General features: G+C 39.3%; 1 protein-coding gene across 2 annotated transcripts; it reads right to left on the reverse strand.

The window, feature by feature from the left end:
- Positions 1-292: 292 nt before the first annotated feature.
- Positions 293-27,370, reverse strand: LOC135465670 (T-box transcription factor TBX20-like). 2 transcript variants are annotated; one of them, XM_064742976.1, is made up of 7 exons: positions 26,811-27,370; positions 16,790-17,015; positions 5,629-5,902; positions 4,245-4,406; positions 3,741-3,817; positions 3,037-3,098; positions 293-1,414 (listed from the first exon to the last, which is right to left on the reverse strand). In XM_064742976.1, the coding sequence occupies exons 1-7, from the start codon at positions 26,971-26,973 to the stop codon at positions 1,080-1,082; spliced, it is 1,299 nt and encodes a 432-aa protein (XP_064599046.1). In that variant the 5' UTR covers positions 26,974-27,370; the 3' UTR covers positions 293-1,079. The 2 variants fall into 2 exon arrangements, with proteins under 2 accessions (XP_064599046.1, XP_064599045.1); XM_064742975.1 differs by having other exon boundaries at positions 3,037-3,152.
- Between the last annotated feature and the right edge of the window lie 371 nt (positions 27,371-27,741).

The raw sequence follows: 27,741 nt of genomic DNA on the forward strand, positions 1-27,741 counted from the left end.
TCGAGCGAAGCGTCAACAGGTTCAATGTATGCTTAAATTAAACATGAATGAAGAAAAAAAGTATCAACACAAACTAAGACAATTGAAGACTATACCCAAACCTAACTACTTGTTTTTTTAGACCTGAATGATCAAACTAAAATGACGTCAAATCTGCTTTCACTGCAAACTGCTCGTTTTTAGTTCGCTTATGCCCTTGGCTACAGACAGTGCACTATAATACATTTCACACGACGCAGATAAATTCCGTTTCTCGTCCAGTTTTACAAAATAAGAGACATCGAGACAACCGTAGATTTGAAGAACTGTTAAGATCACATTTAATTCAATCGAAAAATGTAAACAAATAAGTAAAAATACTTACTGGTCTGTGGTGTTGGAAATTCACGGCCCAGAAACTAAATAATGCAATAGTACGACGAGTCACACAGAATAAACACGCCTGTTGACCAGAATGTTTATTCGTCGAATGTTCTATTGATCTATACGTTATCATCATAGTTTCTAAAGGCATTTTTTTAGTCGATAGAGTCTATAGCAAAATCTTCAGCATTTAAATAGAAAATAAACAGCGATATCAAATAAATTATCACACCTTCAAATATGTTTGATTTTTAAGCACTTTTGCTGTCACATCTAGCCTTGTTCTATAATATCCTCCCATCATCAACCATTTAGCTTGGTTCCATTTCATCGTTTCATTTACATATTTACATTTGGTCCGCCGAGAAAGATTTCTCGCACTTTTCTTTATTGGCTACACTTAATTCAACTTTCATTGGTAATCGAGGAAATCAACACATGTCATCGTAGCTGTTGCTTAGAGTGTATCTGGACTCGGTAATGCGAGTCTATAACTAACCGCAATATTTTATGGCGTGGCCATGTCTTAAAGTACATATAAGAAGTTGGTTCCAACACAGATTTCGAGCCCGCCACCGGTGGGAACGTTTAAAGCAGAGTACGACGCCGCCATTGTGACTGGTACTCCGGCCGTCATTGCAATCAGCACAGTTTTGGCTGATCAGAGCGTTGTAATAATTACGGTACCACTGCCAACAGGTCCGTGCTCATGACGTTCAGCCATCAACCACCCTTCCGTCCACAGGCGACCTCTCTCGGGCCGGGGTCTGGTAAGGATGATATCTGTACATGCTCGACGGATGATACAGTCCGCCTTCTGAAAAGTTCCCAGACATGGAGGTCGCATGGGATTCTGGGCAACGTAAATTAGCATGAAGATTGGCCCCTGTAGACAAACCGATGTTCGCGTATCCAGGAAGTCCTAACAGGCTGCTGTAGAAGTAGAACGGCCTGTAGGCGTTGTAGTTGGACAAGCCCGGGGAAGTGGAAACTATGGGACGCCATATTGACCATGTAGCGGAAGGTAACCTCTCAAGACTAGCTAATCCTTCTGAAAAGAAAGAAAAAGTAAGTGGCCATAAGATCCCTGATATAAACCACGCTCATATCATCAGGATGAACTGTTATTCTAACGGTTCTTGAAAACGATCTTTCTCTTTGAAGGTGAAGAGGATACATGAATAAGGCTCATCGAGTGAGAGGCTGAAGTGCTAACCACAAAGGCTTACTCAAGTGTGCGAAGGCGCAAAGTCACAAACTGTTTGAAATGGTGGTACAGATAAAAGTGATTGTTGTCTTCAGAGCGATTTAGAAAGCACGATAGAGTTTGGAGTAGAACATTGAAAGAAAGAGTATGAGAGGGGAAAAAACGCATTTTAATGAAATTTTAAGTACCACGTATCACGTGCGAGGAAGGGAAAGAAAGGGAAAAAAAATGACTGTGTGAAATTCACGGGTCCTTTCACATTTCCAGCATAGGACAGAAGTAAAGGCTAACCTGTATAACCAGACCATAATCCAACATACCTCATCACTAATTAAGAGAATATAGGAAACGCATTCAAGTTATCATCTGGGATAAATATTTGATTGGTGTTTGTTGCCGTACTAAAGAGTTTTTTTTTTTTTTACTTATAACACAGGTATCAGGTTAATGCATGGACGAAACCGGAGTAACCACGCGTCTTACCCAATCACCTGACAAACCTACTGACTTAAAGCTGCATCCGAAAAATAACCACCTTACATGCGAACCATGTAAAATAATATAATAAAACACAATATGATATAATAATAATATCATACAAATATAAGACATATTTACAACACGTTCACCTCATTTCCTGTCCAGTCTCACGTGGGAAGGTCTGCCATTAAACTGTGGATGATTGTGGGTTCCCCTATGCTGGCCGCCGTAGTATAAGTGAAATATTCCTCAGTAAGGCGTAAAACCTCCAGCAAATAAATACACTACTACATATTCCTCTATATACACCGAATATTTCTACTTTTACTAATTACTAATAAAGCCTAAACCCTCAATCAAATAAATAAATTACTACATATTCCTTTATATGTACCAAATGTTTCTACTTTCACTAATTACTAATCAGGCGTAAAACCCCAATCAAATAAATACATTACTACATATTCCTCGATATACTCCGAATATTTCTACTTTCACTAATTACTAATCAGGCGTAAAACCCCAATCAAATAAATACATTACTACATATTCCTCGATATACTCCGAATATTTCTACTTTCACTAAGTACTCATCAGGCGTAAAACCCTAATCAAATAAATAAATTACTACATATTCCTCGATATACTCCGAATATTTCTACTTTCACTAATTACTAATCAGGCGTAAAACCCCAATCAAATAAATAAATTACTACATATTCCTCTGTATGCACCAAATGTTTCTACTTTCACTAATTACTCATCAGGCGTAAAACCCCAATCAAATAAATAAATTGCCACATATTCTTCTGTATACACCGAATATTTCTGCTGTTACTAATTTGCTTAGGATATCTCCAGATTTGTACGGTACAGTAGGCCAAATCAAATTGTCTTAACTTTTAGTTTTTATCCAAGGCCCCCATGTGGCTGGTTGAAGTGAGGTCAAGTGGAGATCTATGTTGTTAAGTCTTCGTGCGACTTACCTTTGGTGAACCTAGCATCCCGGCACTTGAGGGCGTCCTCGAACTCGGCGTCCGTGTAAGACCTGAGAGGAGAGCGGGCGTACGTGTGATGGTGAATCAAAGAGTCCATGCTTTCTCTGACGAGAGACAATCACAAGTACTCTCATGATACTGTATCTCTCTGTCAAAGCATGTCTTAGTTAATAACACTAACAATACTACAAAAAACCCCTTACGATCATACTCTTAATTTATAAAATAAAGAACGTCAATATAAATGCATTAACTATTAAAGTAGAGCTTTCTTTTTTACAGCATTTCACTCTAGTTGACTTTGAAAAATATTGAAATATCAGAAGTATTATTCATTCTTTTATTTATTTATTTATTTATTTATTTGTTCAATCATCTCATATTCAAGAAAGCCTAAAATATTACTAATTGTTGTATCTTCTATCCTAGAGTTTTCTGGTCAATACGCTTTCAAATATATGTAACAAAAGAGTAACTTGTGATAGACAGGCATAAAGTTTAATGACTATGACGTCAAGTAATAATTAAATAAATGAATAAATAAATGAATAAATAAATAAATCAGTTAAAGTACTTTAAGTAAAATGTTTGACTTACTGGACCTCTACTTAAACAGTACGGAATATACTTTTTATAGCTGATCTGTAAACAGTCTAAGAAGAAGAAAGTTCATGAAGCTATGTTGATGATACCTTTCGAAATCTGTCAGCCTGGACGAATCACGGAAACCTTTAGCGAAAGGGTTACTGTCGATTTTCAACTTTGTGATCTGAAAAACAAATTACGCTATTATTTATCATGTTTTATTCCAATTTATCAGTTTTATTCCATTTTTTCAGTTTTATTCCAATTTAACAGTTTTGTTCCAATAGAACACAATCAATACTTGATATCGCTCACATGCATGTCATTTTGACAATACTTTTTTTTAATATATATCGCACACAATAAAATAACATTTAGAGATTCTAGAGCAGTCTGGAGATGTATGTCTCTTTTAAATTAAAGTTAGTTCTAATTAAAATCATATTAATTGAATTTGACAAGCATAACACCTAGGTGTAAAGTGAAAATTTAGGTACAGATACTACCTAAGGGAAATTGTAATTAATCATTTATGTGCACTGCTTGTGCAAAGAAGAAAAAACACATGCAGTTTTAGAGGAGATAAAGGATTCAGTTAGATGCGAACTAACCAGTTGATTCTGATAAGCTGTTACTGCAATAAACACTGTCTCTGGGAAGACGTATGTGCGGAATTCCTCCGCGTCGAGGGTTGTGATAGCGCTGTGAGGGTTATCCTTCCGCTTCACAATGTGAATCCTTGGTTGATACTTATGCATTGAATTCAGGATAATCTGCAAAGAAAACATACGAGTGTAATTCAGAAATCCCCATATGTACGTTCTTAATACATTAAATAATTGACCGATTGCATTTCATTGGCGACAACAGTTTATTTTTGCTTTTATACCACAGCTTTAGGCTAAAAAAAATTTACCAGCAAGATTTATTCAAAGAAATTCACATGTTCTATCCACAACACAACAATTTTGCGAAATCAGTACCATAATATTCTGAATTCAACGAATTTCTACCTTTCTACACTAATGCATTGGAAACCAGTTCAAAACATGTTGTTGTTGAAAATTGTACAGATCATTGTATTTAACATCTTGTAAATTCATTGTAGATGTGGAAAAGCTGCTATATGTATGCACAGTTCGAAAGACTACATAAGCCTGGAGACGGTAGAAACAGAGCAGCTATGGAATTGCTATATATAGTTGGCAATTTTTCACAAGTAATCGCGGCTAAGTTAACTGACCGTGTAAATGCTTAAACGGTAGCCAACTATAACGCCCATTACCGTCCCCTTCTAAGCACAATCAGGTAAAAGAGATGGAGTGATTGTAATTTACTTTATTAAATGTGTACCAAATTATGTACCTGTGAAACACACCTGACTGCATCGCGGCCTACGCAGACACGTGCACAAAACAATACACATTTGCTATTTGGAAGTATCATAATTATTGAATAGTGTCGTGTACAGCTTTCACATATGCGTATTGATATATTTATTTATTTATTTATTTACTTGATAGTTGTTGAGTGCCTCGCCCAAAAATTTTCATTTATACGATGGCTGTCAGTTACATTGTCGAAGCCGGACAACGGAGTGACTGGAGTAAACCAACGGCCTTTGACAAGTTATTGACGAACATTCCTGTGGACAAGTCTTGATAGGAGGAAGACAAGTGGTCTTCAACGAAACGGCTCATCATGGCGAGGAGCGGAATTGAACCTCGTATGCCAGTTGTCTTGCAACACATTACTGAACATGAAGGATAGACGTTTAAATCGATGGTTTGTTTTAGTGGTTGAACACTGAATAACTTAAAAGAAATTCTAGACTCTTTTGCATAGTAACCAAATACCCTGATCAAAGAGTATGTGGCCCAAGTGAGCATTCCGCTACAATTTAATTGCTTTGGATGAAAATTTGTCCCATTTTGCGGCATTCCGGAAGTGGGGTATTAAATTCACCGTTTTAAAAACAACTTCCTGACAACTTACATGTCCACTTTTGTCGAGCATGTTGTTGGTCAGTTTGACCTTTTCGAAGGATACCGATTGCTTGAGAAGCTGATCTCCGGTAAATGGGGAGTCTGGGTGCATGTAGAGCCGGGTGGGGAGGGGAGGGTCGGCCTTGCCAGCCACGAGCCAAGAGGAGCGGTGATAGGCATAACGGTATCTTTTGCTGTCCACCGGAATGATATCCATCAGTACCGAGTACTTAGCTTCCGCCTCCAGGCCACTGAACGATACGCGCACCGTTGGGAACATCCGCCTGAAAACATAGGCCGGCGGTATGTATAGTGTGAGATGGTCAACAATGCGTATTTCATGCCACATACGATTTCTCCGCTTTGAGCGCTAAAACTATGTTGGAACATATTTTAAACATACTCTTAAATGAAAGTATTTAACACATAAAGGAGAACACGCAGTTTTAAATGAATAGAATGTTGATCTACTTTTATTTGTTTTTTGACTGGTGTTTTACACAGCACTCAAGAATATTTCACGTATAGTGGGAGGTCATAGTGATGGAAGGTGAGTGGTCGCTACTGATCATCTAAGCAGCCATACGGGTTCTGTCGACAGCTTATTGACACCAACGTTCGCAAAACAGTATATATATTTTTTTGTTTGATTGATGTTTTACCCTCGACCATCTGCAGGTTGCTGCAGACCTTCCCACGTGCGACCAGAGCGGAAGCCAGCATGAGCTGTACTTGAACTCACAACGATCGTATTGGGGAGATGCTCCTGTGTCAGTGTGCTGCGCCAGAACGCCAACTACTGGGCCACGGAGGGTCCGTTTGATCTACACACGGTGATTTCAAAACCGCCAGCGTGTGGAAATGGTGAACTTAAAATTATATTGCTTATATAATACACTGATCATTCTATTGACAATCCATTTCAAACACAGTTTCGTCGTCATATGACCGAAAAATTGTTCAGTACGATGTTAAACCCCAAGCACTCACTCACTCAAAGACAGTTATTCGGCAAATTCTCATGACTTAAAATTAAGCTTCCAACCTTTAAAGTAAGAGTTAATGCTTTAATTCGTCATGACAATATATACCATTGCTTTTCTTCCTTTATTTAACACTTGTTTAACGTCACGCATACTTCAGAATGGTGGTCACTTATATAGGTGGATAAAAAGAGGACTGTTCGTGTGTAAACCACCGACATTTTGCAAGTTACTACACCTGACCGCCGTGATAAGTAGATGTTTTGAAGCCCACTTTAAGCGCCAATTAAATAAATAAATAGAAAAAAAAAGATCAGATTTATGTTAACCACGATCATACATTTATTTATTTATGTGATTAGTGTTTTGCGCCGTACTCGAGAAAATTTAACCAGCAACACTATACGTAATAATGACAGCTGACGCCACATTGAACGCTCGAATCACTTCTTTTGCACAAAATTAAACACATTGCCCAAATCAGTCTTACTGCCCAAGAATGAACACAGGACCCGAATGACCTATACTGTACAAGACTGAACACCTGAGCACAAGAAGGTTTATTATACACGACTGAGCACAGCACTTGAATCACCCTTACTGCACCCGATTAAACAGAACGCCCGAATCTGTCTTGCTCCTCTGGACTGAACAGAGCGCCCGAATCTGTCTTGCTCCTCTGGACTGAACAAAGCGCCCGATTCTGTCTTGCTCGTCTGGACTGAACAGAGCGCCCGAATCTGTCTTGCTCTTCTCGGCTGAACAGAGGGCCCGAATCTGTCTTGCCACTCTCGACGTAACAGAGGGCCCGAATCTGTCTTGCTCCTCTGGACTGAACAGAACGCCCGAATCTGTCTTGCTCCTCTCGACTGAACAGAGCGCCCGATTCTGTCTTGCTCCTCTCGACTGAACAGAGCGCCCGAATCTGTCTTGCTCCTCTCGGCTGAACAGAGCGCCCGAATCTGTCTTGCTCCTCTGGACTGAACAGAGCGCTCGAATCGCTATCTGCAGGGAAAATTTTACTGAAGGAAAATGCTATTTACCTTTTTTTTGGCACTTCCATTTATTATGCCTTATGCTATATATGAACCATGTGTCCGAAAAAAATCATATATATACTGCAGATTAAAGAGTTAAACTCAGGATTCTCGGTGTTTTACTAATAAGCAGATATATACACATTTGTTTGTGTTCGTATGTATACCAGGGCATAGATAAAGGCACATTTCTCGTTACTTTTTTCATAAAAGACGTCGTCTAGGTTACAGTGTCATAAGACGACGTCAGTTACGAGAAGAGTTACGAAAAACTGATTTACGAGGTTTTGTGAATGTGGCCCCAGGTTTTAGTCACTTCTTGAAAAGTACCCCACCCCCTCAAAAACACCCACACCAATACCATGGTACAGACGAGCAGACTTCAGCTTCAGGTACAACTGCTTTAAGCGATTTTGTGTAAGAAAGCTGTCAAGATGTGAGGTCTAACTCAATCCCGTGGAACAGAGCACAGCCCTGGCCCTCACACATGCAATGCCTGATACGTATCGACGAGAAAGAACCTTCCATGCCGAGTCAGTGATATGCTATAGACAGGCCGATTAGCCGTAAACTCGTCAGCAATTCAATCCCACCAATTCAAGCTTTGAATGCGTGTCAAAATATGAGAGCACCATAAATACTGGGGGAATTATCCAATCACGGTAGGCAAAGTGGCGGTTTGAAATAACAGAACCAAGTGCGAATAATTCAAGCTCCGTGGAGTCCGGTACATTGTATTGCGTGACGGGTGAGTTTAACTGGGCAGGTATATACGCCGGCTCACTATTATGTGTGGCGTCACAGATTTCAGATTCGTCTGATCAGGGCAGGGGCAAGCGGAAAGCACAGCTATTATCGTATAACACCTGAGGGGCCTACGCCAGTTTAGATAGTTTAGGGATCATCTGGGCTATACAGCTCTGACGCTGGACATCGCGGCTTGGGTTGGACTGATTCATGGATTGAATGAATTAGCCAGTATCAGCACCTTCACAATTATCGCGGCAATACACTCTCATCAGTCGTTGAAAAGTTTTAAGAAAAAAGCAATTGACCTTTGCTGTCTTGCAAAGAAGGGTCTTAAAGCAAATGTTAAGGTTAACAGGTACTGCACGAGTGCCGGATGTGGCGTTCAAAGTCGCATACTGTGTGCACTAAATTTCAATAACGAGAAAGTGATAATGACTGATCGACAGTTTCGAACGGCTTTTATGATGTCTCTTAAAACACCCTAAAGAGAAAACGTTTTTTTTTGCTCATCGGGTTTATTTGTTTTATGATTTGTGTTTTTAATATACTTCAGCTGTATCAAGATGGTCAAGTTTGTGGTTTGAATCGAGGGAATCCACCGTCATTGGTCTGGGGTCTGTTACCTGCGCTATCGAAAATCCTCTTCCGACCCTCATTTTACACTGAAGATTTCACCGCGTCTTAGAGAAATCTATACATCTTGAAAACATTTAACAGTTATTCGTGTACCGTCATGTCTGGTGTCTTCGGTATGATACTTTAATGATACTCTGGCCGCACGGTGACACGGATTCTCTCTGCCACAAGAAAACACAGTGTATGTACACACACCCAATGAATTCTCGTCGTTGTGTGCCTGAAAAATTGTTAAGTACGACGTAAAATCCCAAGCATAAAAACGTACATGCATACAGTTATTTGTCTAAACATGAGTTGGAATAAAAGTAGATTCATCGATCATTTTAGATAAATATGAATGGGAATATGAGGATAGCTACTCCAAAAATATTAATTACTGACATCATCGATCGATACAATAACATCTGGGTCCAATAATTTGAGTCCAAGTATTGATCTAAAATTATCAGAGTAAAATTCATTCTAAATGCGATAAATTAAATTATCTAATTAAAATTCACCCCAAAGCTCTGCAACGTCAGAAACCTAAACTGACAAATTTCGGTGGGATTTGTAACAATTAGATTCTTAAAGGGATACAGAGTCAATTCTGATTGGCTGATGTGAGGGATAGGTAAATCCAGGCCACGCCTTGCTTAAAGTAATAGAAAGCTAAAATATGAAGTAAGGTTTATCATACAGACAACTGAAAACTATGTGTAAAAGTACTTTCATTTACTTTTTAATTTTTTTTTTTCAAGAGGGTTGATAGGCAGTCAAATATTTGAATTCTGTGGTGGGCCTTATGGGCCACACTGACGGTATTTAGGAACTCTGACGTCACATCACCCTTTTCCCGGAGGTTCACCAGAAGGAAAGAATTTTTGAGAACATTTTTTCAGTAATCTTTTACTCATTGGATAAAAGAGTTATTACAACATTCAGTGTTGAGATTAAAGTTGGAAAAACTTCCTGTGACGTCAGAGTTCCTAAACTCTGATAGTATGGTCCATAAAGCCCAACTTAGAATTCAAAGGTTTAAACGGCTTTAACTTTCTTCAAAAAAATCCAAAAAAGTAGATGAAAGTATATTTATGCATAGTTTTAAGTTTGTCTGGATGATGAACCTTGCTTAATATTGTAGTTGATTTTACTTTAAGCTGAATTTTACGTATGGTACATTTATTCAAGCGTGCAAGATTTATCTCCCGAAACCCTGTCTCCACTATTCGTCAATCAGCGTCGATTCTGTATCCCTTTAAATAACCAAAAGTTTATTGCAGTAAGTTTGTGCGTTTGCAAATTGCAATTAACGCCCTTCCCATTCCACCCAAAAGACCGACACACGCTATTGTCAAAATGTAAGTATTAAGTCTGCCTGGGACTGCGTGTATGTACTAGCTTGTGTCGGACCCCCAAATCTGACACATCCCCCTAACACCCTGCTTGCAATAATTTCGCGCCGGTTAGATGTAGCGTTATGAAACGTTACCCGTGCCCACCGTAATCAATCTACAATGTTGAAGCCAACATGGTCACGGGGTCACAGCACGCTGGCAAACCGGCCCGCAATTCTTGGCGTCATTTCTGTCGAGTTGTCAGTGACGCCAGAACGATTGACAGATGCCAAGTAAATTCCCGTGGTTATTTAGCCCGGGTCTTATTTCTCCCTCGCCATTGTGTGATCACGTCATACACACCACAAATCAGCCATGTTCGCGGTACGTTGATTCAAACGATGACAATTTGGAAATTCAGAGCTGTCCATGCGATATAGTTACATTTTCTACCTCGGCTCTCCCGTACAAAGGGTGGGATACACAGTTTACCTATCGAGTGTCACAAACTGTCAAGGCGGCTCGGCTCGACACAATGGAGCAGTAAGTGATCAGATTGTAAGATTGCGTGACAATGACACACACGTCTACCGCCCAGGTGCAACACGGCACTAAAGAGCCCACAAAAGGGCAACAACTCGCCATGGATGTTCAGCTGGCAGTCGTGCAATTCATAGTTTCGAGCACAAGGTTTTCTCGCAAGGAGCAGGAGGTAATAAATAACATAGAGCTAAATGGGAGAAATGCTGTTTTTGGTCCATTCCTAAAGTTCAAAGTACTACACGATACTGAAACTATCATATCTAAAGGCTAGACACATTCTGATTACTTTTCCAGAAAGAATTTCTTACCCGGTACCTAAAAGTTATATTTTTCATTTTTATGCTAAAATCTTCTGTAGTGTCTATCTCACCTGGGCTAAATTCGCTTTGTTTTCACTTCCAATGCTGTGGTCATCTGACCAAAGAGTGTGCTGATGATTGGCCCATGGTAGCTATGACTTCACTGCCAAATTGTGAATTACAGTTCAAAGTTTAGACCACAAGATTACGAAGGAAATGTGGCCCTTTCGTTTCAAACAGGAGACCAAACTGTACATATCCTGTTATAAACCAGTATGTCCTTAATCACCACAATTAAAAGCCAGTCTTTAAGGTTATTTCTCTTATACGACGGCGGCCATCATTATGATGGGAGGAAACCGGGCAGAACCCTACGGAAGCCCACGACCACCCGCAGGCCGTACGGCCGGAGCGGAAGCCAGCCGCACTTGAACGCACAGCGACCGTATTGGTGAGAAGTTCCTAAATCATTGCGCCGCGCTGGCACGCTAATCGCTTCGGACACCGAGGCCCGTTATATATGTACTAAGAAATATCAATATCGTTTATTTCTTATATGGATATAAGTATGTATACACGTACAAGCATGTTTCATTCCTATTTCATTTAATTAGTTACTTTATTATTGTGTAATAAATCCCCAATTCTTTACTTCATTATTACAGTGTTATTGTTCATAGGGATTATACTTTCTGAATATATTAACGATAATACTGTTGCTTAATTCACTTTCTGAAATGACCTCTAAAGCCTCTCTTCATTATTACAGTTAGATTTGCGGATAGAAGAGCGGGGATACCATCGACATTTGACAAGTTAGACTGACAACCTTCCGCATGTATGATATGCAGACTGCCTTGCTCACAATATTGGCGGAAGACAAGGGATCTTAAGTGATTGTAACACTGGGCAAATGGGCGCCAGCGACCACTTATTGTCACCAAGACCCCACGAGAGCGGGCCTACAGATTTCAAGTAGTCTGTATCCTGTTTTTGTGTGGCCAGAACTGATAAAATATTCCTTAAGTGGAAGGTAGAATTAAAAATCATTATACATATGAATCCTCTTATGCATGGTATACTGTGGGCTGGCATTTTAAAAACCGAAAATTGTTTCATTACTAAGCACTGCATATGACATCCCATCCATTCCATTTTCATGAAAGCAAATTACTCTAGGCAGGCTTTAGCTTGGAAATAGATTTTTTTATTTATTAAATATTATCATGCTATTTTCGTGCAAATATAGAATTTGCTTTACATGCATGTGAAGACATTTCCTGACTTAAGATAGCTAGCAAAATATAATTGTTTTATAGACACAGTTTTATTTAAAGGAGAAGAAAACTTAAAATTATGACACTATAGGCTGAAAAGAGCACTTTTTTGTCTATCTGGTGGTGCCTGCTGCATAATTTTGCGATTTTTCCTCGCCATACACGTAAAGCCTGAAAACGGCAAAGCTGGCAAAAATCGCTGAGTCCATCGCGCCCTCCATCTTTTACACCCTGTAATTTATGCTTGCGGTGTGTTGCTTCTCAGCCAATGAGAGTTGTTAAAACTGCCGACTTGTTCGTGTAAACTCGGAACCTACATCCAACGTTCCCGTTTCCCGATCGTCAAGCGGAAAACGAATTGTACTGTTCCGACTGTGGAATTGTTCCGAGTTCTACCGGAAACGTACAAACTGCACTTCGGCTGTTTCCGACGGCTATTCTCCTCCTAACGCAGAAGACTTCAGGACTAGTTCTTAGGCAAAATGGAGTCGCCCACAGCGGATTTTGGCGCTGTCATTTATAATTTATCAACTTGAGGTACACATTAGAATTTTTTTTGGCATGCACCTGCGAGAAAATGCATACTCTTTTCAATGGTATTTGTTTCATATTTAAGTTTTCTTCTCCTTTAACTGTACAGCATTACACGCCATTACCTCAATATACAGGCAGATGGAAACATATATAAACGTGCACGTCATTTCCTCATCATGTAAATAAGTATACGGATGGATTCTTGTTTTTGCAGTGATAATTATATTGTGTTACTTTTTAAAAAATATACATATATTACTAGATTTCTTTAAATAAACACATTTCCTCAACTTATAAATTGCTAGAGAGATTCTTGCTTCCGCTGACTGGTAATGTTGTATTACTTTCTGAAAAAATAGACTTAGTTTTATCTACATATACACGCCATTTCTTCAGTATACAGATAGCTGGAAATGTGCTTGTTTTCGCTGAATGGTAGTTGAATTGTATTGCTTTCGTAAAACTATAGCTTTACCTAAATATACACGTAATTTTCCCTCAACATACAGATAGCTTGAAACATGTTTGCTTTCGCTGAATGGTAAATGAATTGTATTGCTTTCATAAAAATATAGCTTTACCTAAATATACACGTAATTTTCCCTTAACATACAGATAACTGGAAACATGTTTGTTTTTGCTGGATGGTAAATGAACTGTATTGCTTTCATAAAAATATAGCTTTACCTAAATATACACGTAATTTTCCCTTAACATACAGATAGCTGGAAACAGGTTTGTTTTCGCTGAATGGTAAATGAACTGAATTGCTTTCGTAAAAACATAGACTTAGCTTTACCTAAATATAAACGCCGTTTCTCAACATACAGATAGCAGGAAATATGCTTGTTTTCCAGGAAGGACAATTGATAATCCTAAGTCTTAAGTTTGTTTGCCTGGTAGTGCGATTTGTGTATAACAAAGCATTTACATTTTGATTCATGAATATATATTATAAAAATATTATTCATTTTTTTCATGAAAATAAATTTGGCACAGTTTATTAAATTTACCTGACAACAAATGGGTTGATATAGGTATACATTCAGCTCGCTGATAATTAACACCTGTTTCTCTTTTTAAATCAACGACCATAAATACCAGCACAAATATGTGCATAAATGAAACAAATCTGTGATGCCTATGTTTGTATTTATGCTTTGGGTTTTACGTCATACTTAGCAATTATTCAGTCATATGACGACGAGGAGTAATTCGTTGTGTATACATATACTGTGTCTTCCTGTGGCTGGGCAAGCCCATGCCGCCAAAGTGCTGCCGCCACTGAAGTATCATGCAGAAGACACCAGACATGACACCCCACCAAATCACAGTATAATGATGCCGGGACAACCAGCCCTGTTTCCTTTCTCTAAAATGTCAGCGCTGAGTGTCAACCGGAGCAGCAATAAATACCTTTTTTAACTTTCGGTATAACCTGACCTAGGTTTGATCCAGGGTCTCCCAACTTCGAGGCAGTCGCTCTTACCATTAGGCCACCGAAGCGATATGGTGTTTAAGCCGTGGTTGTCTATTTATTTATTTATTTGATTGGTGTTTTACACCGTACTCAAGAACATTTCACTTATACTACGGCAGAGGAAAACAGGCAAAGCCCCGGGGGAACCCACGACCATCCGCAGGTTGGAGCAAGACCTTCCCACGTATGGTCGGAGAGGAAGCCAGCATGAGCTTGACTTGAACTCATAGCAACCGCATTGGTGAGAGGCTCCTTGGTCATTACGCTGCGCTAGCCCGCTAAAAAACTGAACCACGGAGCCCCCCCCCCCCCCCCCGTTAAGTTTTCTAGCTAAATAAATATCTAACATTTTCATTCTGTGAAAGTGTTGAAAATTTGTGTGTTAATGCTTTAGAATATGTTACGTTTTAATGTGTATAAATCACTGAACCAAATGTTGCTTACAGAACCAAGCCAGCAAGCTGGTTATGTTTTTCTCGTTTAATATGAAGTTAGGGTAGCACATCGTGGCCAAGTGGGAAAAAGGTGTTTGCCCACGAATTACAATGATAGATGACTTGCCAGTTCAGTATACCTCACGCTAGATTATTACTTAAACTGATCTTGTAAATGTTTAAACAGTAACGGCCTCCTGGCACAATACTGCCGATTTAGCGTAAAGCGCTTCATTATATATATGCTAAAGTTAGGATTGGTTTCTTCTTCCCGTTAATATCAACGCTGTCGTATAAGTGAAACACCGGGTACTCTTCTCTACGGCGTAAAACTTCAACAATTAGAATGAATTTGAAGTAGATGCCCAGTGATGCCAAACTACACAGAGATAGTTTAACGTCGCACGAAGTGGTTCCATTTCGTTTAAAACGCAGAACCCCCCCCCCCCCCCCACGCCGATAAAATCTGTTGATTAATCAGACAATCCACATCACTGCAATATTGACCTTGACCTTGTTACATTACATCGGCGGACATCTGCTATGGGCTATAGTATAAACAACACAGACCACAGGATACTTTTCGACTTCACGCCACTTTCATGTGCTGCTTGAGATGCAGAAAAGAAAACAGGATGGTGCATATAAAGTTATACCCATTAACCGAAAAAGCCGCAGATTAAGAAAATCTGGTACTGATTTCATCCAAACACGCATGTTTCGCATGACGCATGACTCGTACGGGGCATCCGTACATAAGTGCATGGGTGCCAAGTCAGGTGCTCTAACTATCTCCTCGTGTTGCATGAGCGTCAACTGTGGCAACAAGTTATTTCATTGTACTACATGACCACTAAGCGAAGGCACCAAGTTATCCCCTCGTACTACATGACCACTAAGTGAAGGTACCAAGTTATCCCCTTGTACTGCATGACCGCTAAGTGAGGGGACCAAATTATCCCACAGTGCTACATAAGGGCTTAGCAAAGGTGCCAAGTTATCTCTTGGTACTGCATGAGCGCTAAATGAAGGGGCTGAGTTATCCTCGTACAGCATGAGTATGAAGTTGAATTGACCAAGTTATCAAGCGCACTGCATAAGAGAAACGCGACGAAAGCCAGTTATCCGCTCTTACTACATGAGGACCAAGAAAGGGGACCAAATTATCTCTTCTTAATGCATGAGCACCAAGTGAGGGGACCAAGTTATCCCCTCGTATAGCGTGAGCGAAAGGGGAGGGGACCAAGTTATCCCTCTTACTGCATGAGCACGAGGTGAAGAGATCAACTTGTCCCCACTTACTGCATGAGCGCCAAGTAAAGGAATCAAGTTATCCCTTGTACTGCATGGGCGCATGGCGAGGAAACCAAATTATCCCCTTCTTCCGCATGGGCATCAAGCTTTTAGCCAGGGGATCAACTTATCTCTTCGTGTTTCGTTGTCATGGCATGAAGAGGTACAAGGCTTTATGAAATGAAAATCATCCGCCAGACATTTTGCATTTGGTTGCAGACTATTTTAGCACGTGGTATTTTATGCATCCCTATTCACTTGTAGCCGTGTTTGATCTGAAAACAACTGTGGGTTTTATGTTTGTGGTTGACTTTGAATTAGATAGTCTCGTGGTTAGCTGGAAACAGTATTAAATACCACGGGACCTTTGATGGCACATTTGACACAGACGCTGTTCTCGTACCAGCCGACTGGCCTCTGGTTCGACTTCGGCTTAAATTTGAGACCATTTGCCCCTAGCTCTAGGAGTAACGCCGGATCGCCGTCCTATAAGTATTACAAATTTGTGGAAACGTCATTAAACATGAATCAATTATTACAAATAGATACTAGTAAATAAATAAATCAACAAATCAATGCATCTTACCGGCCGGACTTTGTGATAATCATCTCTGTGCCCAAGTCATGGAACTTGTCCCATAAATCTTTGGTTTCCAGCCTACAGTGAATGCTAGACAGCTCTTTGCTTCCAGAACTCGTTACGCCTTTGCTCTGTTTCTCGGGTTTTACGGTTCGGAATGCTCCATCGGGTTTGTTCTTCCCACGGGTAAGCACTTCGTCTTCACACGAAGCCGTCCGTTCTACCAATTTACCTGCATGATGAAAATGTTCAATGGTTATTCTCAGTCCTCATTAAATGAGAGGATTAGCTACTTTAAACTTCCTTGAACTAGTACCTGATGCGCGGTCTTAGTTTCTTCAACGTTTTGTCCGATTGCCTTCATTTATCAATTCCTTCACGCTAACCTGTAACGGATCGATAAACACTGTTCAACGGAAAGCATGCTTCTGATTGGTGACAATTCAATACATTATATCGCGTACTATGCAAGACAGGCCCAATATGGAAAAGCGCATACACCTGACTTTCCAAATTACAATGAGCAACCTGTCGACGACGTGGGTATTCCCTGGTCTTGCCGTCTTTAAGTGAAATATTCTTGTGTACGGCAATCAGATAAATAAATAAATTGTCATGTCATATTTATGGACGGCGAGTGGATTCAGCGGACTTCATGTAAAACCACACAAGACAGGGGATACGCACGAACAGGAAAATCCTTTGTCCGAAAATACATTGCAATCTTCGTCTCCTGTTACGTAGCGAATTAATTATTTATTTCATTGGTGTACGTTTTATGCTGTACTCAGCAATATTTCACATGTATGATGGCAGTCAGCATTATGGTGGGAGCGAACGGGACAGTGCCAGAGATAAACCCCCGACCATCTGCAGGTTGTTGCAGGCCTCCCCACGTACGACCAGATAGGCAGCCGGCATGAGGTGGACCTTAATTCAGAGCCATCGCATTGAGCCGCTTTTAACAACAAGGAGTTCCCGTTAGCGATTGAACGGCAAGCTTGCTGGAAATAAACTGCGAGATACCTAAGTGGCTGTTCATTAACACAGCTGGCCAGGCAGTTGTTTGCTAGTTTCTTTGTTTACTAGCCAGATTGGGGTTTATTTATTTATTCATTTGAATGAATTGTGAGATGTCTGATTTAATTCAAACGTTCGTGATCCTGGGTTTAGCACACGACAGCATGCATGGTGTGAAGTGTGACACTGTGTGGTTTGAAGTGTAACGTTAATGTGTGAAGTATGACACTGTAGGGTGAGGTGTGACACTTCGTGGTGTGAAGTGCGAAACTTTATGGTGTGAAGTGTGACACTGTACGGTGTGAAGTGTGACGCAGTGTGGTGTGAAGTGTGACACTGTACGGTGTGAAGTATGACAGTATATAGTGTGAAGTGTGACACTGTACAGTGTGAAGGGTGACACTTTGTGGTGTGAAACTGTCTGTGTGACGTATGACAGTATATAGAGTGACCCTCTGTGGTGTGAAGTATGACACTGTATAGTTTGAACTGTGATACTGTACAGTGTGAAGTGTGACACTGTGTAGTGTGAGGTGTGACATTTTGTGGTGTGAAGTGTGACGCTGTGTGGTGTGAAGTGTGACAGTATATAGGTTGAAGCGTGACACTCTGGTTTGAAGTATAACACTGTGTGTTGTGAAGTGTGACATTATATAGTGTGAAGTGATACACTGTATAGTGTGAAGTGAGACACTGTGTGGTGTGAAGTGTGACGCTGTGTGGTGTGAAGGGTGACCCTGTGTGGAGTGAAGTGTGACACTGAACGATGTGAAGTATGACAGTATATAGTGTGAGGTGTGAAACTGTGTTGTGTGAAGAGTGACAATGTATGATTCTCACACAAGACACTGTTGAACTTAGGTCTCCACTACTTGAGCACGCAATCCAGGTACTCTTGCTTGAAGAGGGGTTAGAATTAATTCACATTTACTTCACAAATTCCCCAGCACTAACGACAGAAATGTGCATCTGTGTGTTGAGTTGATAACTGACTCTTTCCATCGAATGTTCAAACTCCAATATCCTTATCTGCTCCAACAATAAAAGACTGAGTGTGCGACAAATGTGTTGGTAATCTGATTAGAATTTGAATATTTTCAGATTCGAAGGTACGTCCCAAATGTATCCTATTACAGCATATGTTATGTAATCCGAACATTCAATATGTAAATCAGGTGGTTAGATGTACTGTAGCTAGAATACGTGGGTATCCATTTAGTAGTGTGATGTCAGTAAAAACATGACGCAGGTAATATACCAAGGGTATTGTGTTGTCTGTAACAACGTCACGCAGGTATTATACCAAGGGTATTGTGATGTCTGTAACAAAGTGCAGCAGGTAATATACAAGGGTATTGTGATGTCTGTAACAACGTCAAGCAGGTATTATACCAAGGGTATTGTGATGTCTGTAACAACGTCACGCAGGTATTATATCAAGGGTATTGTGATGTCTGTAACAAAGTGAAGCAGGTAACATACCCTGAGTATTGCAATATCTGTAACGACGTGACGCAGGAAATATACCAAGAGTAGTGTGATATCTGTAACAACATGACGCAGGTAATACACCAAGGGTATTGTGATGTCTGTAACAGCGTGACGCAGGTAATATACCAAGAGTATTGTAATGTCTGTAACAACGTGACACAGGTAATATACCAAAGGTATTCCGACGTTTGTAACAACGTGACACAGGTAATATATACCAAGGATATTGTGATATCTGTAACAACACGACGCAGGTAATACACTAAGGGTATTGTGATGTCTGTAACAACGTGACGCAGGTAATATACCAAGAGTATTGTGATGTATGTAACAACGTGAAACAGGTAATGTATACCAAGGTACTATGATGTCTGTAACAACGTGACACAGGCAATATACCAAAAGTAGTGGGATGTCTGTAACAATATCGCGCAGGTAATACACCAAGGGTATTTTGATGTCTGTAACAACGTGACACAGGTAATATACCAAGGGTATTGTGATGTCTGTAACAAGGCAACGCAGGTGATATACCAAGGATATTGTGATGTCTGTAAAAACTTGACGCAGGTAATATACTAAGGGTGGTGTGATGTCTGTAACAACGTGAAGCAGGCAATATACCAAGAGTAGTTGGATGTTTATAAGAACGTGACACAGATAATATATACCAAGGGTATTGTGATGTCTGTAACAACGTGACACAGGTAATATACCAAGAGAAGTGTGACGTCTGTAACAATATGGCGCAGGTAATACACCAGGGGTATTTTGATGTCTGTAACAACGTGACCCAGGTAATATACCAAGAGTAGTGTGATGTCTGTAACAATATGGCGGAGGTAATACACCAATGATATTGTGATGTCTGTAACAATGTGACACAGGTAATATATCAAGGGTATTGTGATGTCCGTATCAACGTGACACAGCTAAACAACAAGAGTAGTGTGATGTCTGTAACAAAGTGACACAGATAATATAGCAAGAACAGTGTAATGTCTGTAAAAATGTGACAAAGGTAATATACCAAGAGTAGTGTGATGTCTGTAACAATGTGACACAAATAATATACCAAAGGTATTACGACGTTTGTAACAACCTGACCCAGGTAATAACCCAAGAGTAGTGTGATGTCTGTAACAACGTGATGCAGATTATATATCAAAAAGTAGTGTGACGTCTGTAACAACGTGACGCAGATAATATACCAAGAGTAGAGTGACGTTTGCACCAACGTGACGCAGGTTATATACCAAGTGTAGTGTGATGTCTGTATCAACATGACACAGCTACATCAACAAGAGTAGTGTAACACTTGTAACAAAGTGACAAAGATAATATAGCAAGAGCACTGTAATGTCTGTAACAATGTGACACAGGTAATATACCAAGAGCATAATGTCTGTAACAACGTGACACAGATAATATACCAAGAGTAGTGTGAGGTCTGTAACAACCTGACACAGTAAATATATACCAAAGGTATTGTGATGTCTGTAACAACCTGACACAGCTAATACACCAAGAGCAGTGTGACGTCTGTAACAACGCGACGCAGATAATATACCAAGAGTAGTGTGATGTCTGTAACAACGTGACACAGATATTATGGTAAGAGAAGTGTGATGTCTGTAACAACCTGACGCAGGTAAGGCACCATGAGTTGTGTCATGTCTGTATATCAACGTTACACAGCTAATACAACAAGAGTAGTGTGACGTCTATAACAGCGTGACACAGATAATATAGCAAGAGCACTGTAATGTCTGTAACAACGTGACACAGGTAATATACCAAGACTAGTATAATGTCTGTAACAACGTGATACAGGTAATATACCAAAAGAAGTGTGATGTCTGTAACAAGGTGACACCGATGATATACCATGAGTAGTGTCTGGTAACATACCAAGGGTAGTGTGACGCCAGGTAATATACCAAGAGCATAACGTGGCGTCTGTAACAGCATAATGCAGAGAATATACCAGGAAAAGCGTCAGATTCGTAACAGCGTGATGATGATAATTTACCAAGAGTAGAGGGTGTAACAACGTGACGATGGTAATGTACGAAGAGTAGGTGTAACAGCGTGCCGTTGGTAATATCCATGTATCAATGAAAGTAGATCAAGGCCAACGTGGAGTGTAACTAAAACTTGTGTGCGATATAATCATGTGTACACTAATTACATAAAACAATTGAGTATATCATTTGCTAGAGGGAAAATACGTGTGTAGTAAAGAAACAACATATGCTAAAACCGATAACGATACTACACGAAATACACACGAGGTATATGTGTGTACAATTAATTGTCAAAACTAAGAAGCACAACAGTGGTTGATTTTACAGTTTCTCTGTTGTAATCTCTAACAAAGAATATCACACTTTGTAATGTATACCAAAGAATATCTCATTTTTGTAGTCTGTACAAAGAATATCACACACTTTGTGAGAAAGTCATATAGATCGATCCAAAACCATTCAAGTAAGTTATTCGTATCCATATATATTACAAGCTAATTTATGCCCTGTTTTATTCTGCACCTGTTTTCAGGTTGTAATGTATCTGGCTACAGGGTTCACAAAATAGTAACGCATATGTTGAATTTCACTACGGATAACTAATTCAATAGGTAGTCATTTTCAGCCAGGTAATACAAAGACAAAGTGAAAATGTCAGTATAGTTATGTTACGGGAATAGCATACAAATTATAGTTATGAGGACATTAGTGTTGATCGTTCGTGAGATTTATCGTCGTCATTTGGGCTGTCTGTACCGTTACATATCTTTTTGTTGAGTGCACATTTGAAAGTCACGCTTATAAAGCATTACATACATATTACCTTAAACTGATCAAAATGTGAGAAACTTAAATTCACATGTTGTATAATGAAATGTGGCAAATATTTATTTGATTGCTTTATGTGATTGCAGTTTTATACCGTACTGGAGAATATTTCACTTATACGACGGCGACCAGCATTACGATTGGAGTAAACCGGTAGAGCTCGGGGGAAACCTACGACTATATCCACACGTTCCCACGTGCGGTCGGAGAGGAAGCCAGCATGAGCAGGATTTGAAATGAGCTAAATAGCCTACATGTATATAGTTTCCACATAAAAAGTTGTGTACAAAGGTAAACACATTTTGTGAACATACACTTCGAATAAGTATCAAAATGTGTAACTGTGGTACACATTTGTTTACATCGCGAATTACACACACGTGTATAAATCATTCCACATCTGTTTTTCGAAAGTGTCATACCTGACCGTTAGTAGTATATAGTACAGTTTTCCAGAAAACATGTATTGCTATAGCTATTTACTTATTTAATTGGTGCTCAACGCCAGGCTGAAGATTTTTTAAACTTATATGACGACGCACAGGTTTATGTCTTGAGTAGACTAAACTAGATGTAAGGAGTAAACCACCGGACATTCGCCAGGTATAATGCTCTACAGTAAAGACAAAAGAAATGTGCACTGCGGTGTGATGACTGTCATTAATAATGTGTCCGTGGTGGTGCTTGTTTCACGCTTCTGCATTTAAAAGACCGTCGTGGGAAAGTCTCTCAGCAACCTGCAGATGGGCTCCGCAGCCCGGTATCCTCCCGTCATTATGCTGGCCGCCGTCGCATAAGTGAAATATTCTTAGTAGCAGGCGTAAAACACTAGTCAAACAAATAATAAATTTAATGATTGTGTTTATATGTTATCCTTAATAATTTCTTTCATACCACCTTCATAACATCCCAAATTATTCACCAGACAGGCTGAATCGCTGCTGGGTTGTTCCGTGTCTCTATAGACCATAGAAGATGTTATAATTAAAAAGACAATAGTTAATCAGTTTACACCAGTTTTGCATTGTGTTGTTGAATACACAGAAACTGATTTGTCTTCCACATGGTACTCCGTCCCCACCCCAAGGGTAAATTGCTACAAGCACACTTAGGTTAACGACTCTCCATGCACCAGTGCAAAATCAATAAAATAATTGTGTTTTAACTATGTTAGCTGTTAAAAAATGAAAATTGAAACAAAACAAAAACAAAAAAAAAACATCTAAAGGATCCACTTTCATTAAAATTTCGTAATGATTTATAAATCATTTTTTTTTCGTATTTTGTTTAAGAAAATTCAAGTTGTTTTGGTTATACATGTAACGCCATAGGACGAAAAAGTCAGACAAAACTGATTAACGGCAACACAGTTTTATGAAAGTTTCCTAAATTCCACATAGTTAAACTTTATATTTTAGGCCCCAAATTGCACTCAAAAACAAAACGTTTATTCACTACTAAGCGTTTGTAATTCTTGTTTGCTTAGTAAATCAATTGATCTTAACTTTTTTACTGCAATAACGTAGTCAGGGTTATGAGGTCATACGTCAACGGACTATATCTTGTTACTTCACCAGGTCTTTATGCCCTGTTTTGAACCGACTATTTCGGATTCTTATAGGCCTATTTACTCTTCGTAAAGCGGCGGCGGTGTATTCCGTCAACTATTGCAGACAGAAGTACTAAAATTATTTTCAACACATTATTGTTAAGTGCGCTTATGTTAATACGATATAATGCGAAAACCAGCGCGTGTAAATAAATTCACACAACCTGTCATTGCACTTGATCAATGAAATCAATACAAATCTGAACATGATAACATCTATATCTAATCTATAGGTAACACTCTCATATCTACACATGTATCGACCCCCACTGCCGAAAAAGTCTACTGCGTTAAAAACAAACAGAAAAAGCATTTAGGTTTGTTTGTCCTTGACGCAGTATTAAAGAATTATATATGCAAGTTTCCAAACAGAGACAGGAAGAACCGCCCTGCGCCAGGTAAACACGACTAAATCTCCTGACTTAAAGCCACGTCCTTTATTAAAGAAGCTTTATGCATTCGAATTTTTAAAACCAGTCCTGAAGCATTTAAGGGGCTGATTTGTTTTGTGAATCTCTATGGGTATTAATGCACTGTAGCAGTCGTGTCTGATGTACAGAAAGCGAGAGTTTTCGTTTATTTCTTGTATGTATTCTTTCAGGGAATTTGTAAATTCCCCTGCTCTGATCGCTTTAGGGCTCCAATTGAGACAATAAGCGGTCGACTACGCTCAGGTCGCGGTCTGCGCAGCCTAACGTTTCCACTTGAAATATCTGCGCATACCAGTGCGTCATGTGTGGAAAAGTTTATCAATAACTTGCCCAAGGTCAGGTATTCCGGTTTCCTCCGTCCATAAAGCTAATCACCATTATACAAGTGTTTTTATATCTCATCACTGTTTCCTATATATGTAAATGTTGCAGAATCAGTAACTCTTGATGATTGTATGCTAAATGCCGAAATATTATCACAATCAAGACTAAGCTTTTCACTCTAACACTACTTGTGTATTATGTAAAACTATCAATACAAGTCCAGCTTTTTTAAAATAAATATACAGTTATAATTATTTTAGCACAAATGTACACACTATCACTTTTTCACTCGTCTATAGAAAAAAATTTCTTTCGTATCCGCTTATTATTCACTATAAAAATATCTATAGGAACCGTTAATTTTTTCACTTGTGTAGAAAACGTTGCTACATTACAGTAATATACGGTATTACCCGTTACAGTCAGCAGCATCGTTGGCCAGTCTTGTACGCATTGACGTGTCTTCATTGATTGGTTTGACAAGCGGCGACTGTGTAATGCGCTTGTTGAGAGAGCGAAGCTACATCAAAGGCTTACTTCACGTGTACCATTCTTATACTACACACATATATAGGAGCATGGGCCTTTTATTTTATTTTGACATTTATTTTGTTTATGTGTACAAAATAATCTCTGTTCTTGGAGTGTTTTGGTTAGAGATGTTTGAGCATATTTACAATTTATATAAATACACAAACTATAGTACTTTTACATATACAGCAACATTGATATTGTAGCTCAACTTTGTAAAGCACAGAAATATTTTATTTTGGTGCATATACGCATTACTAAAGAATATTTCAATTATACGACAGCGGCCAGCATTATGGTAGGAGGAAAGCGGTTCGGGGGGAAACCCACGACCATTGGCAGGTTTGTAGAGAAATAGATTCCAACGGTAAATGTTCCCTCATGTATATTAAAACGGCTCAATTCGCGCTCTGCATTGTCCTGTTACATTGTGCATACCTATGTAATCTTAAGTAAAGTACTACAAATGTTGCTGTATTTATGATTATAAATATTTCAACATCACCTAAGAATTCATATACAACATGCGAGTTTCACCGGCAAATATAAACATTATCCGGCGTTCATAGAACATTATAAAGTCATAAAAGTGAAGAATGTGATATGTTAGAATTTAAATCCTGTTATTTTTAATGCAATGATTGGAAAGTAGAATGCTAGATAGACGTTTTTTTTGGGGGGAGAAAACACATAGTCAGATGACGCGTGTAGTTATACACGGGATTAATTAAATCTGTTAATTATATGTTTTTCTACATGTTTACATAAAATTATACAGTCATGAAGTGAAAAAAAAATTGGAGACTTTATAGTGTACTTAATTCTAATTGCATTAACGATCCGTTAACCACTGAAAGTACACATATTGGACATCCATAAGTTGTATATAGATTACTGTGTATGGTTTTGGATGTTAATTGTTAATGCCTTAAGTACACGTCGAAATTTATCTGTCTTAGTAATATTCAGTTTGTTTTGTAGTATACAGAGATAACGCAAGATTTTCTAAGTGGGTAATATATTCCTGTATGTATGATCCGACTGTTTCAATTTTAAACCATTCAGATGTCGATATTTCTGCATGGCACATATGCAGTGCAGGTAATAGCAGGACGATTCACTACTGGAATATATAAATGGATATATCATAAATATATATTCAAAATTTGTATGATTTACTGCTGAGTCTGAAATATTTTTCTTTGAAAATCTTTACAGATAGAGGTAAAACCACTCCTCTGTATGAACAACCTTTCTCAAACAGGAACATGTAAAGTTAGAATACGCAGGGATTCACTTGCATAGTTTATGGTACTCGGAAGTTCTAAGTAACCAGAGTTACTTCTCCCTCCGAAATAATTTCAAATCTATTAAATATAAAGAACTAGCAGAATTCCGGTTTTTTTTCAATGAATCAACTATAATTAAAGGCGTACAGCATAGAGAGTACAACCAGAGCAGCGACGACACGGTGATAATAGGTAAACGGTTACACGTAACTATGAAATACGGCCTCTTGTCAATTTATCTCAGTTAGGTTTTTATTCTAACTGTTCATGAAACTGCTTAAGTAGTAGCAAATTACACGCCCCCTAGCACTATGGCTAAAGCAGGTAGTCAAGTAAAGAAAATGCAGTCATTGTAACTGCAATTTCTTAGACGTCTCTGGTCTAGAATTACTGAAACTGAGTTGTCGTCGAATTGAATAAACAATAACATGAAAAGTGTGTTCCGTGTAGATTATAAATAACACAGGTAATACTCACATAAAGGGGATATAGATGTCTTGTCATCAACAATCTCTACCTGTAAGTCAGAAACGGTTTCTGTTGGTGTTGAACCCAATATGGCCGCAATTGAGAAGGCCGTGGCTTTGGTGGACAATTGAGGTTTAGAAGATGCAACCCCCACACCAGCTGATGGTCCCATCCCTGGGGTCACCACACGCCCAGAACCCAGAATCAGTTCCCATAGAGGATGATTCGAGATGCAGAGTCCGTTTGTAGAGTCCTCTCGTATACAGACAATTCCAGCAGGTGACACTTGAGCGTGGAACTATATAATGGTCACTAATAACTCCCGTCTTTTCTCACCGTCGTTTTAAAAGGCTTTTAACTAATGCCTTGAAATAAAAAATACACACACACAAACACAATTAAACAGCTATACATCAGATCACCGGTGCCGTACCACCAATCCGTTCACAAAGGTTGAATAAAAAAAAATGTCGGGAGCTCTGAAAGGCCTCTACTCCCTGCCGACTGTTTATTAAAAGTGACGGAGCCTTAAGTGACGATATTACTCAATGCGTTAACGCCAGTCTGCTTATGACGGCACTTAACGAGTCGGTTTGCGAGGGCCACGTGCACGGCGAGCAAGGTGGTACGGCTGTTTGTGGCTGGTGAGCGCATGCTAGACTCCAGTCCACACATATGCTGTCAGTCATTGAAAAGGCCGAAGCGTCGTCGAGGTGTTGGCACGCCCAAAAGCTTAGCCAGTTTAGTGGTTCATGAGCAATACCATTACTACAGAACTTAATGCTGCTGCGTACGAGCAAAAAGCCATCTTTCAGTCAGGGATTGGACAGTGGACGAGAAGAATCGACTACGGCTCGCTCGATTTCGTTGGTCATAAGATATAAAGTGAGGCGTGTCTTCTTCGGAGCCGTCGACCACTCGAGTTACAATTAATACACCA

The sequence above is a fragment of the Liolophura sinensis genome, chromosome 5 (genome assembly GCF_032854445.1).
Source record: "Liolophura sinensis isolate JHLJ2023 chromosome 5, CUHK_Ljap_v2, whole genome shotgun sequence".
In the NCBI taxonomy this organism is placed as follows: domain Eukaryota; kingdom Metazoa; phylum Mollusca; class Polyplacophora; order Chitonida; family Chitonidae; genus Liolophura; species Liolophura sinensis.

Bases quoted from the DNA above. Each gene is read 5' to 3' on its own strand.
- LOC135465670 (XM_064742975.1), bottom strand. From the start codon at position 26,973: ATGGGACCATCAGCTGGTGTGGGGGTTGCATCTTCTAAACCTCAATTG. The intron at 5,903-16,789 runs GTAAGATGCATT...CTATGTTTTCAG, and splicing joins ATTATCACAAAGTCCGGCCG to GCGGATGTTCCCAACGGTGC. The intron at 3,818-4,244 runs GTTAGTTCGCAT...TTTGTTTTTCAG, and splicing joins CAGCTTATCAGAATCAACTG to ATCACAAAGTTGAAAATCGA.